Consider the following 12,302-nt stretch of genomic DNA (forward strand, 5'->3'; position numbering starts at 1 on the left):
AGACAAGATGGCAGAATATGCAGGGATGGTGAAACTGACGAGTTATATAAATAGAAGACCAATAAGTGAATTTGAAGAGAAATAGGGGAATTATTTTGCTTATAAAGAATAAAATAAATAAGAGGTGTAGTTCTATAAAGCACCGACTTATTGTATATAGCTTATTAGTGCTTATAGTTTAACAAGGGGAGAAAGGTATGAATATATAATTAAATATTTTATTGCTAATTGCTAAAATAGTTTGGAGATTTGGAAACATTGGGGGTTTTTTTAGAAAATTTTTATTGGTGAGTATACTTTTCAAATTCAATACATACATTCCCTCAATATCTAATTAACCCTATCCCCCACCCTTTTCCTCCCCCCTTTCTATCGACTTCCAACAGCTTTCCAACCCTTACCCCCTCTTATTACTTGATAATTCCCTTAGTCTAAGCACATTCTAATTTTTTTCCAGGTATTCTATCATATATATCAAATATCCTATCAATATAGCATGCTTCTATCAATTATACTATCAAATATTCTATCAGTATAATATACATCTATCAATTATACTATCAATATAGTATAAATCTTATACCCCTCAATATAGCAGACCAATATAATATAATATAATATAATATAATATAATATAATATAATATAATATAATATAATATATAACAAAAGTCTTAGTTTAAACATATTCTATTTCTTTTAAACATATATTCTATCAAATATACTATTGTCATTATAATATGTATTAACACCCCTACTGTGCGCCCTGCCACCAATGTGGCACCGCACACAGCACCATACTGCATTCATTATATAATATACAATCTGATCTACCAACATAATAGTATATATAGTATGCCCCATCAGTATATTTATTTAACTATTCCCTTATTCATATACTCTGAGAAAGGTATTACTTATCATAACCTCCCTATCTTATTCTTTAAAAAATCAGTTCTAAATTTCACCCCTCTTCTGCTATGTTATAATCCAAGCTTAGATTAAAATAGATATAAATTCTTAATGGTAAAGTCACTTCTCTCTTCTGTTTAAAATGTCTTATTTCAAAAGTTCTCAAACTTCCACAATTCTCCTTTCACATCCCATTTTTTTCCCAAAAATTGTTTCAGTTTCGCCCAGTCCGCCAAATACTGTCCTGGATCCAGGTCTTTAAGTTTTCTTGTCATTTTATCCATCTCTGCCATGTACAGCAATTTGTAAATCCAGTCCTCTACAGTAGGTACTTCTTGCACTTTCCGAGATTTGGAAACATTGGTAACGTCAGGGACAAGTAGAGAGGATTGCTATATTAATCAATTATATAAAAAGTTAAGATGAAATAGTACAGCAATTACGGAACGAGGTTTATATATTGATAAATATTGAATATAAAGCTATTATAAGATGGAAATGGTCAAATATTAATGATGAGGTAGATTGCATAATGTATTTAGTTTGTGAAGGTAAATGTGAAAATACTCAGTAGCTGGAATAGTATATGTATTCTTAATTTTAATATTGATTAACTCTGATTAAGATATGTTTTGAGTACTCTGTGTTTTAATAACTCTTGTAGTGCAAAATCCTACCCCGCCTTTGACCCTGTAACTCCCCCTCTTCTTTCTGTACCCTCTTTATTTTGGAAAGATTAAAAAAAATTTAAAAAGGAACTTAATTTGGTCATCAGGTCTCTACGCATCCATGTCACGAAACAGTAGAATACAAACCTTTAAACTAGTAAACAGATGGTATGTAACACCTCTGAACTTATATAATTACAAATCCAACAATAATCCCAAATGTTGGAAAGGCTGTAAGGAGAATGGCTCTTTTATCCACTGCTGGTGGTCCTGTTGTAAAATACAAGCCTACTGGTCACAAATAACATTGAAAAAATAACAGGGTATAACATACCACTAAACCCAGAACTCATTTTAATAAATCTGTTGTTATCACTAAACAGAACTGAATGATATTAGAACAATAATGGTATATGAGTGGAATTGGCTCCCAGGGCCAGATCGACAGGGGGGCAGTCTGCCTCCGGCGCCAGCCACAGGGAGTGTGTGGGCAGCTGAGCAGAGGGCTGGGAGCCCACCTGCGCCATTCGCCTGCCCTGCTGAGGGGGCGGCCGGCTTGCCGTGTGCCCCCTGTCCTGCAGGGCAGGCAAATGGCGTGGGTGGCCTCGCAGCCACCAGCGCTGCCGCTGCCAGCTCCACAGCGCGCCGGAGCAGCTGGCTTGCTGCCCGGTTGGCGTGCCAGCCCCTGCATGATGACATCACAGAAATGACATCATCACGCAGCGCCACGAGTGCATGCACGCTGCGCGTGCACGTGTGGGATTAGACTTGGGGTGCCCTGGGTGCTGGCAACCCTAGATCCGGCCCTGTTGGCTCCCTGTGTTTTCATGCTCAGAGTTGCACATTTACCATCAGTTGAAAAGTATTCCACAAACAAGCTGATTGGAAAGCATTTTAAAAATATCTTCTTCCTGTGTTTGGCTTTCAGAAACATCAGCAGTTCTAGAAAGCTATAGGATCGCTAGTCTCTCTCCTTTACATTGATAACTTCTTTGCATCGTGTTCCCTTTCTAAATATATGGGGCACACAATCCTGCCTAAGTTCTACTGATTTCAATGGGAGAAATTTCTCCACAAGCTTTACAGTGCGTTCCTAAGTAGATCTGCTCAGAATCAGGTTTATACATGCACAGGAAATTGTTCTTAGTTTGCCATTGAAATGGGGGGAACATAAAAAAGTGTTTAACTTTGACTGGTGTCTATACCCATAATTTGGAAGATTTGATTTCTGACATGCATGCCACCTGTCCAGGGGAAGGGGAACAATTCAGGTACAGCTCTGATCATCCAGTTCAAGTTGATGGGGTTCAGTTGATTCTTGTGATTCAGTTAAGAGTCTAGGGGGTTATACTGGACACGGTGCTTCTGCTAGAGAAGCAAATTAATGCAGCTGCAAAAAATGCTTTCTTCCAACTTTGTCAGGCCAATTGAACCACCTGGATCCATGCCACAGTGAACAGAGATTGGACTAGTGTAATGCACTCTACAGAGGTCTGTCCTTGAAATCAAAGACTCCAGTTGGTACAGAATGTCACAACTCAGTTATCATCAAGAGCGAGGTGGAGTATGCATATGACTTGCATTCACTAAATAAAGGTGGTCAAAAGACCATTGGGAAGGAAAATTTCACAATACTATAGTACAACAGTTTATAAATCTTTTAACAATAATACATGATTACATCATATTACATATCATTTCTCATATCATTTTTCAACATTTTTCAGCAATCTTATCATTCACAGAAACAAGAGTCCTCTGCAAGAGGACCTGAGGGTGTGACGACAATGCAGCAGGAAAAGTCTTTGAAGACTCAAAATAACGTGTCTTCTTTAACTTTTTTCTTTTTTCAAATTTTTCAAAAGCCAAGCTGGAAAGGTACGTGGCTGGTCCAGAGATGAAAGTTGGAAAGCCCAGCGGTGCACAGAACTAAGACCGGCAGATTTTCCTATAGTTCTTCGTCCATAAGGACTTCCTCAGGGGCAACCAGCTATTTCCGTACACAGTTGCATAATATACGCGCCGAAAGAACACCCATGGACGTGGAAAGAACACCCATGGACGTGGAAAGAACACCCATGGACGTGGAAAGAACACCCATGGACTTGAAAAAAGAAAAAAGAAAAAAGTTAAAGAAGACACGTTATTTTGAGTCTTCAAAGACTTTTCCTGCTGCATTGTCGTCACACCCTCAGGTCCTCTTGCAGAGGACTCTTGTTTCTGTGAATGATAAGATTGCTGAAAAATGTTGAAAAATGATATGAAAAATGATATGTAATATGATGTAATCATGTATTATTGTTAAAATCACTTGAAAAGATTTATAAACTGTTGCACTATAGTATTGTGAAATTTTCCTTCCCAATGGTCTTTTGACCACCTTTATTTAGTGACTGTAATCGGGAACAGCCTTATCTTTTGGTATTACTTGCATTCGGCAGTCACTCTATTGGCTGCCCATCAGTTACTGTGTTCAGTCCAAGGTACTGACTGCCACAAACAAAGCCCTAAATTGCCTTAGGTCTCATACGGGCAAGACCTCCTCTCTACTTATATTCCACTACAATAGCTTCACTTATAGGTTCAAGGCCTTCTGTGGGTACCACCCTGAAAAAAGTCAAGATCAATAACTGCCTGTCCACATACATATTCTGTTGTGGACCCCTACCTTGTGGAATGGCTTGCCTGATGAGGTTAGAAGTGTCCCACAATTTGGTCCTTCCACAAACTACGTAAAACCGAGTTGTTTAGAAGGGCCTTTCTATAAAAGTAACAGGGCTAAATTATAACAGAATGGTTCAAGAAGGTGCTTTATAGAGGGAAAGGGACTGTGGACTGTACCACTGTGCAAATGAAATTATCTGATTACTGCATCTATTATCTTGTTGTTATTGCATTATATTCTACCCATGTAATGCCATTTTTCTGCGTTATCTCTGCACTATGTATCATGTCTAATATGCAATGCTTGTTCAGATTTCTATAATCCTAGTCTTTGTAGTCTGCTTGTTAATATGGAGTTTCTAAATATTTGTTATTGCAGGTTAAACACAAGCATCTGAGAAAAGAAGGGGGGCTGGATAGGTGAACTGAGTGTGCTCTAATTGGTTGACATCTGTACCCCAGGGTGCAAAGTGAACTGCATTTTTTAGTCAGAGAGCTGAGGAAAGAGGTATGGAGTTAGTCTTTGGGTGTCTCATAGGGTTGCCAGGTACCCCTCACCTCCCATCAGGAGGGTAGAGTACCTGGAACTTATCTTGTGCAGAGTACGATGTCTTCTTTTGCACGCTTTGTGCACGCCCCAGAGCTGGCGTGATGAAGTCGTACTCTGCACAAGATAAGTTCCAGGTACCCCAGAAGTGACGTCACCACACCAACTGCATGAGCGCTCCCGTGCTCCACACAGGGCCAATTTGGCCTGTTTGGGGCCCAACTCAGCCCCAAACGAAGTACAGAAACGCTCCTGTGGGCGGTGTGACGATCTCAATTCTGAAAGTGACATTGGCACGCGCCGCTGAGGTGCCTGCCAGTGGGGGCAAACTTCCAGGAGCATGTCCCCGCTGGGCGATTGGTAGACAAGGGGGCAAATCCCCGGGAGTTTGCCCGCCATTGGCAGGCACTTGGGAAGCTTAGCATCTCAGGGTCTCGCTAGATGTGCATGCTCCCACAGCCATGCAGCAGCTATAGGGAATGGCTGTTAAATAAAATAAAAGCAAGCCGAAAAGCTACCACAGGAGGAGGAAGGGCTCTCCCTCCCTGCTCAAGCTGTTTTCCAAAATAGCGAGTGGGAGGTTTCTCTGTTTTTGCTGCTCCACGTTGAGTATTCTGTGCACATGGAACAGTAAAAACAAGGGGGGAAACCTACCTTTGTGCTATTTTGACACAGGGAAATGGCTTGAGGAGGAACCCCCTGCAATGGTGTTCTGAGGCTGTTTAGGCTCTCTTTTTAACAGCCATTCCCCACAGCTGGCTGTGGGAACCCGAGCTGGGTCTGGGGAACCCCGGAACCAACTCTTTAAAACCTACACATCTAGAGACACCCTCAGAGAAAGGATTCTGGCTGAATCAGGCAAACTGTGTGGAAACCTGAGAGCCTATTTCTGTCTAAGTCAGGCAAACTGTGTGTGTCACCTGGGTTAGTTTGTGTATATCTGAGAGAAATTATTCAATCAGGCAAGCTGTGTGCAAAGGCCTGAGTGAATCTATGTCTATGTGGATGAGAAGAGAGTTTATTCTGTTAGCAACCATTTGTCTGGAAAATTAGTGGAGTCTGTGAAATACATTTAAGATAGAACTATTCTAAAACCAATATGCTTATCAAAACTCTGCTTTCATTTTAACATTCTATTGTAATTCCACAGCTCTGTAAATGTTGTTTCTAATACAAGATTCTGCACAGAAAAATAAAAATCTGGAACATGTGTGTGCCTTTTTCAGTATTCTGCATTACTTGATATAAGGAATCATTTAGTTAGTTCAACAGGCCCAATTGCCTAAAATTTTATTTTATACAAGTTCTTGAGAATACTCTATAGAGGATAAACTTTGGTAGAGGTTACAAGACCTTCAACGGAACTACCAGAAAACCACCTCCAACTGATACTGAAAAACAGCTACAGTCATTTGAAAGTATTACCATTGTTTTGTCATAAGCTCTTGCTGCCTCCAGGCAAGACCCTAGACCAAGCCTTCAGGACAACTTCTAACAAGACTCTGAACTCATGTCAATATTCTCCTCTAAAATTAGCTTATGTGGTCAACTTATTATTAATATTAATGGGAGCACTGACAACCTAGAGTAAAGAAGAAGGGGCAGTTGTATATATTCCCTTTGTGGGGCCAGCTCAAGGGCTGGGGGTACAAGGGCAAGGCAACAAAATGGACAGGAGACAGCGACTGGCGCAGCAAAGGCCACAACTTTATTGGTTACAGTGACAGGAGCATTGGCTCAGCATGGGACGCAAATCCCAGCATTGGCTGACCTGCCTGCCTGCCAGCCAATAACCCCCACACCTCTTCAGCCCGCCTGCTGAAGAGGGGAACTGCAGGATGACAGCTAATGGGATCCACATGGGTGCAAGCCTCTGTGTGACTCCCCAGTAACCTAGAAGAAGGCATGCTCTGATAGCCCCTGAGCTGGACTTGTCCCTGCCATGCCTGATCCAAGATCCTTTATGGGGATTCCAAGCTATGAGTGAAACTGTGCCACACAGGTCCTGTTTCAAGCCAAAGGAGCCTCTCCTAAAGCAAAACCACCACCCCAAAGTTATGACAGCAGGATACAGAAAGTAAAACACCCCCCTAAACAAATCCCTTGCTAAGCTCTGCGAAAAAACCTGTGTCCCAAAAGTCCATGATGCCCCATTTCCAGAAGAAGGTGAGTCAGGAGGGATGCTGGTCAGAGCTCAACTGCCACCCAGTCTGACTGGACCCTTCCTAAATAACTGGCTGGTGGGCCTGAGAGGAAACTATGTCTTCCAGGTTCGGCAGCCAGTGATCTGCCCCCCCACACCCCCATTCCAGCCAGCCTAGCACTGATTGGCTGGTTGGGATTTGAACTTTGCAGCTTGCCGCACTTGCCATGGGAACCACCTAAGAAGGGCCAGCCGGAGCCATGCCCTCACCAGCAGCCCGCAAACTTCGGCCCCCAGTTAGTTCTGGGACCAGGGGCTTGTATTCATTAGCAAACTATTCTCCCTTAACAAAACTTTATTATGGAGTTCCAAGAGTGAACTTGCAGAGGCAGTGTGACTTGCAGCCAGGCCATGTGACAGTCACATGACGCAGGTAGAAGACCCCAGTTCAATGTGACTGGCTGAACTGGTTAGACACCAGGCATCTCTCCAGAAGCTCCTGGATTAATTTTAAGAACCACTTCACATGTTGTGAAGTTCTTGTGTGTGCTATAATGGATGACATGACGACATTGCACCAGATTATCAAAGGGAGTTTTGTCCCCTGCCCCCCAGCTCACATGCCCTTTTCTCATTGTGACCATGGTGCACAGAAGTGGCTTTAGCCTCCCATGCCCCCAGCACCATTTTTGCTTCCTCAAAAAGCCCCACTGAGTCACTATTGACTCCACTGCAAAATATACATAGTCACATAAGTACCATGTTTTTGCAAACGGAGCTAATAGTGGTTCCACAGAGAGGTTTGGGGGAGTCAAAATGGCATGAGGGGATTTGTGCGCTTAACTTTTGAGGAGAAAAGGGCATGGTGAGTTTGGGAGACACTAAATTACCACTGAATATCTGATGCAGTCCTCATGTTGTCCACGAACAAACATAAGGACTTTGTGAAGTGGCCTTTAAACCAGAATACAAATGTATGTAGAGTAGTAAGAGTGTGAGATACAAGTCAGAAATTCCTCACTTCAAATTTTTCCTCAACCATGAATTTGCTCAGTGAATGAGTTAGCATCAAGACATAATCCAGCCACATTCGCAAGGCTGCTTCAACACACCAAAATCCACTGAAAGGTAATGTCTATTGTATGTCTAGAATAATATATTGGTTTTATCTATGGGATAAAGAATTAATTTACCAAGATCAACTGATACGTATGTTTGATTATCTTAAGGATGCTGTTTGAAAGGGGCAAGAGGAATTGACAGCAAATCTACTAATTGCTTCAAAAGTATTAATTACATTATATTGGATGAGTAATAAAATCCCAGAAATTAATGAATGTGTTTACAATCTGGGACACTGCCAAAATACCAAAGCAGACATAATAAAGTATGAAAGTCTGTTCAGGCAGAAAAACTTTGGACAATGTCCAAGCAAGATGGCAACCATTCATTTTGTTTTAGGATGTTAAATATCATCTCCACTTTCTTTTCAGTATTCTGATTTTGCAAGAAACTTTTGTTTCTTTCAACTAATTTTCTTTACTCTTTGTGCTGCAAATTAATGCACACACACATGAACACACATGATCTCTTGACATCAGACTAACATAGCTATCCCTCTGGAATACCAGCACATTTGCCAGTAAGCCTGGTTGGGACTTTTATTTTAATTATTTAAAATATGTTGTTACAGTTTATCCCATCCTCAAATCAATGTGTTGGAAGACATTCATGATACATTAGCCAGATTGACTTGAAACTACCTTAAATGCAACACCACCAACTTCAGAGAATTGTGAATAACTGAAATATGTAGTGTGAGGATAAAGACGGATTACCCAGATCCACTTAGCATAGCATAGTGGATTGTTTTCCCTAACCTGTTTTATTATCCACCATGTATATAGGAGTACATGCCCGTTGCTCTTTCCTAGGTATCAAATGCTTTTGACGTCAGCTGCTCTGAGGTGCAAACTTGAGTTTCTAGGCCTTGATCAGTCTGGCCTTTATTCCATATCCTGAGCCACTGAGAATAAATGCAGCTGATATCGGGTAACTGCTAAAGCACTATAGTGATATCAATTTATCCAGGGCTTTTTTTCTAGGAAAAGAGGTGGTGGAACTCAGTGGGTTGCCCTCGGAGAAAATGGTCACATAGCTGGTGGCCCCGCTGGCACGGAGAGCAATCTAAACTCCCCTCTGTCTGGAGATCAGGGGGCAGGGCCACCAGCCATGTGACCATTTTGAAGAGGTTCCGGAACTCCGTTCCCCTGCGTTCCAGCTGAAAAAAAGCCCTGAATTTATCAAATTCACATCACCAAATTGATGGATATTTAAATCCATAGACTGAAGCCATGAACAGACAAGACATTTTTCTACAAACCAGAGAAAAGCCTCAGGTTTAGAGAAAAATCTGAAATCTTTAAAAAAAAAAAAACTGCGGGGGTTAACCCCACCCCCAATAATAAAAACAGCACCTGTAGCTTTAAGAAACAAATGCCCTCTGTAGCCATTGCTAGGCAAACCACAACCGTATTGCTAGCCTTCATGCCTTGGGTTCCATAAATAAAAGGCAGAGGGAGGGGGCAGGGCCCTTTCCAGGGCTGTTTTGGCCTTTGAGGGAGGCCTTTTTGGTTGGGCTCGGCAGTAATCAGTGGGCGACTCAATACCACTAGGTCCATGACTCACCCAGGCCCAGCAGCTCAGTAACAGCAACTACACCACCACCACCACCACCACCATTTGATTTATATACCGCCCTTCAGGACAGCTTAACATCCACTCAGAGCAGTTTGCAAAGTGTGTTATTATTATCTCCACAATAATCAACCTGTGAAGTGGGTGGGGCTGAGAGAGCTCCAAGAAGCTGTGACTGACCCAAAGTCACCCAGCTGGCTTCAAGAGGAGGAGTGGGGAATCAAATCAGGTGGAGCTTGGAGTTCTCCCAGAATTACAATTGATCCCCAGACTACACAGTTCAGTTCTCCTGGGGAAAAAATGGCAGAGGGTGGGCTCTGTGTACGGTTGCCAGCTCCAGCTTGGGAAATTCCTGGAGATTTTGGGGGTGGAACCTGGAAAGGGTGGGGTTTGAAGAGAGGCGGGACCTTAGTAGCGTAAAAGCCATAGAGTCCACCCTCCAAAGCTGCCATTTTCTCCAGGGGAATTCATCGCTATGGGCTGGAGATCAGGCTTAATTCCAGGAGATCTCCAGCCACCATCTGGAGGCTGGCAACCCTAGCTCTGTGGTATACCTTCGTTTATACGTAAATTCCTTCCCAAATTTTCTCCTCCTCAGTCACTGCCCTCAAGTCTCCAAGAATTTTCCAAGTCAAAGTTGATACCACTAAGCAGAGTCGTAAAGCTCAGAGCGCTTTATCATTTGATATCATATATCCTATGTGAATAATTCGGAAACCTAGTTCACCATGTGACATTTACCCAACGGGCTTTAGGACCCGAGAACATGTGGGGGATCTCACAGACTGCTTCAAACAGTAGACTCGAGCGCGCGGGAAAGCGCTTCGACAAGGTCGCATGCGCTCTAGCTGTTGCAGCGAAGTAGGGCAGCCGTGAGAACGCTAGAAAACATAGGGCGCTAGGACCTCGCGTTGACGAACTACGCCGCGCGCGCGCGCTGCTCGGCGATAAAGGGCTCGCGGCGGAGTTTGACGTCACGGGGAGTTAATTTTAAACCTGGACAAGATGGCGGAAGGGGACGCGGCTCGGTTTGGGCAGCGAGTAGAGCTGCCGCGTCTACAGCCGGTCTTGGCAGGTAACTAACCCCTGTCTTGACTGAAGGGGGAGGCATGGGCAGCAGGCCTTGAGGCTAGCGCCTCGCAGCCGCCTCTGTCCTGAAACTGCCGCGGGCGGGAAGGGGAGTAAGAGGGAGTCGTCTTCCTCAGGGGGCACCGCGGTGAGGAAGGCAAGAGAGGGGGTGCCGGCGCCTGCAGTTGTGTGAGAAGACAGCGACCTCTTTCACTTCCTTCTCCCTTACTCCTCTCGGCCAGGCAGCGTTTGGGGTAGGGGGTCGCGAGGCCTAGTCATTGAGGGAGGTCGGTGGGTAGTCTCTTTCCCGGTGGTTTCGGTGTCCGGCGGCCGGCAGGTGTGGCACGTAGAGCAGTATGTGGAGCAGGCAGATGGGTGACATGGCAGCCTAGGCTTGGTTAGACTTTTTCGGGCGTGAGCCGTCTCCAGTTCAGTGGAAGACATATGATGTGGGGCTGAATGGCAAAACGGTTTAGTCGGAGTATGGGGGAGGGTGCGAGTTGTCTAGTTTAGATTTACAGTGACTTTAGAGGGTTATGACGGGAGAGGTGCGTTCCGGCCAATGGCTGTGCTTCAGGGTGGGAAGATGTGGTGTATCATGATCATGGGTAGGTGGTGGGTTTCATAGGAAGTGGTGTTAGCTGCTGCCCAGAGTGTAGAATCTTTTCCATCGATATGGGTTAGTGATTGAAGTAGCAGACCCAGGTTCTTAAAGTATGACAAACAGCAGTCCGATTTGCCTCTGGGATGTTCTGTTTAGCAAGCTCTGACTGGTGTGTGGAGAGTGTGAATGATGTGCATTACCCATGTAGCATTGTGCCCAAGTTCATTGTTGATCTGTGGTGCGTGTGGTCTTGTAACCTCCTGTGGGCTGCTTCTGAAGGGGGCAGCAAAATTTTTAATCTGACTAGGAGGAGAGTGAATGTATTGGTTTATTTTTAAGTAGGCTCCTTGACTGGGTCAACTTGAGTGTGGTGTTCATTGGACATTGGTAATTTGGAATGAGGGGGTAAGTGTGAGGAAGGTGTGTTTGCAGCATTGACTCTAGTGTATTTAATCGTCAGGTGGTAGAGCTAGTGAAGACCAGCTGTTAAGATGTTGTGCATGACTGATTACTTTCAAGTAGCAGGAGTTATTGTAACAGGGGTATATGGTGTAACGAACCAATTGTGTCATGCGTATGATAGGTGTGGAGGAAGAACTGCCTCTGGTAGGTTCTCTGAAGCTGTGATTTGTAGTTGAGGCAGCAGGGTTATATGGATAAATCTCCTCTGATTATAATGCAATGCGTTCTACTTATTTATGCTGTGACCTACTTTTAATTACTCTGAATGTAATATGATTCTTTGTTCACTACTGCTTTTCCTATTATAGGGAAAGTCTGAGTTGTGCTGCTGTGCAGCCTCTCAACAACAACAACGGAGGAGGAGGAAAAGAGAGAGATATCTCTCTCAACAACAACAACGGAGGAGGAGGAAAAGAGAGAGATCTCTCTCAACAACAACAACGGAGGAGGAGGAAAAGAGAGAGATCTCTCTCTCTCAACAACAACAACGGAGGAGGAGGAAAAGAGAGAGATGTAGCGCTTGTATAATACTGCTTCC

The 12,302-nt window shown here is 43.6% G+C and overlaps 1 protein-coding gene across 3 annotated transcripts in view; it reads left to right on the forward strand.

Annotated features, from left to right (window-relative positions):
• The first annotated feature begins 10,618 nt into the window (after positions 1-10,618).
• Positions 10,619-12,302, forward strand: part of ATL2 (atlastin GTPase 2) — a 49,286-nt gene continuing 47,602 nt past the window's right edge. For 2 of the 3 annotated variants that reach the window (XM_054985331.1, XM_054985348.1), the window contains exon 1: positions 10,625-10,705. In XM_054985331.1, the coding sequence (XP_054841306.1) occupies positions 10,636-10,705 (70 nt within the window). In that variant the 5' untranslated portion in view covers positions 10,625-10,635. Of the gene's footprint in view, positions 10,706-12,302 lie in introns of all 3 variants that reach the window. The other variant, XM_054985339.1, reaches the window with a different exon arrangement.

This window comes from Eublepharis macularius, chromosome 1 (assembly GCF_028583425.1).
Source record: "Eublepharis macularius isolate TG4126 chromosome 1, MPM_Emac_v1.0, whole genome shotgun sequence".
NCBI classification, from domain to species: domain Eukaryota; kingdom Metazoa; phylum Chordata; class Lepidosauria; order Squamata; family Eublepharidae; genus Eublepharis; species Eublepharis macularius.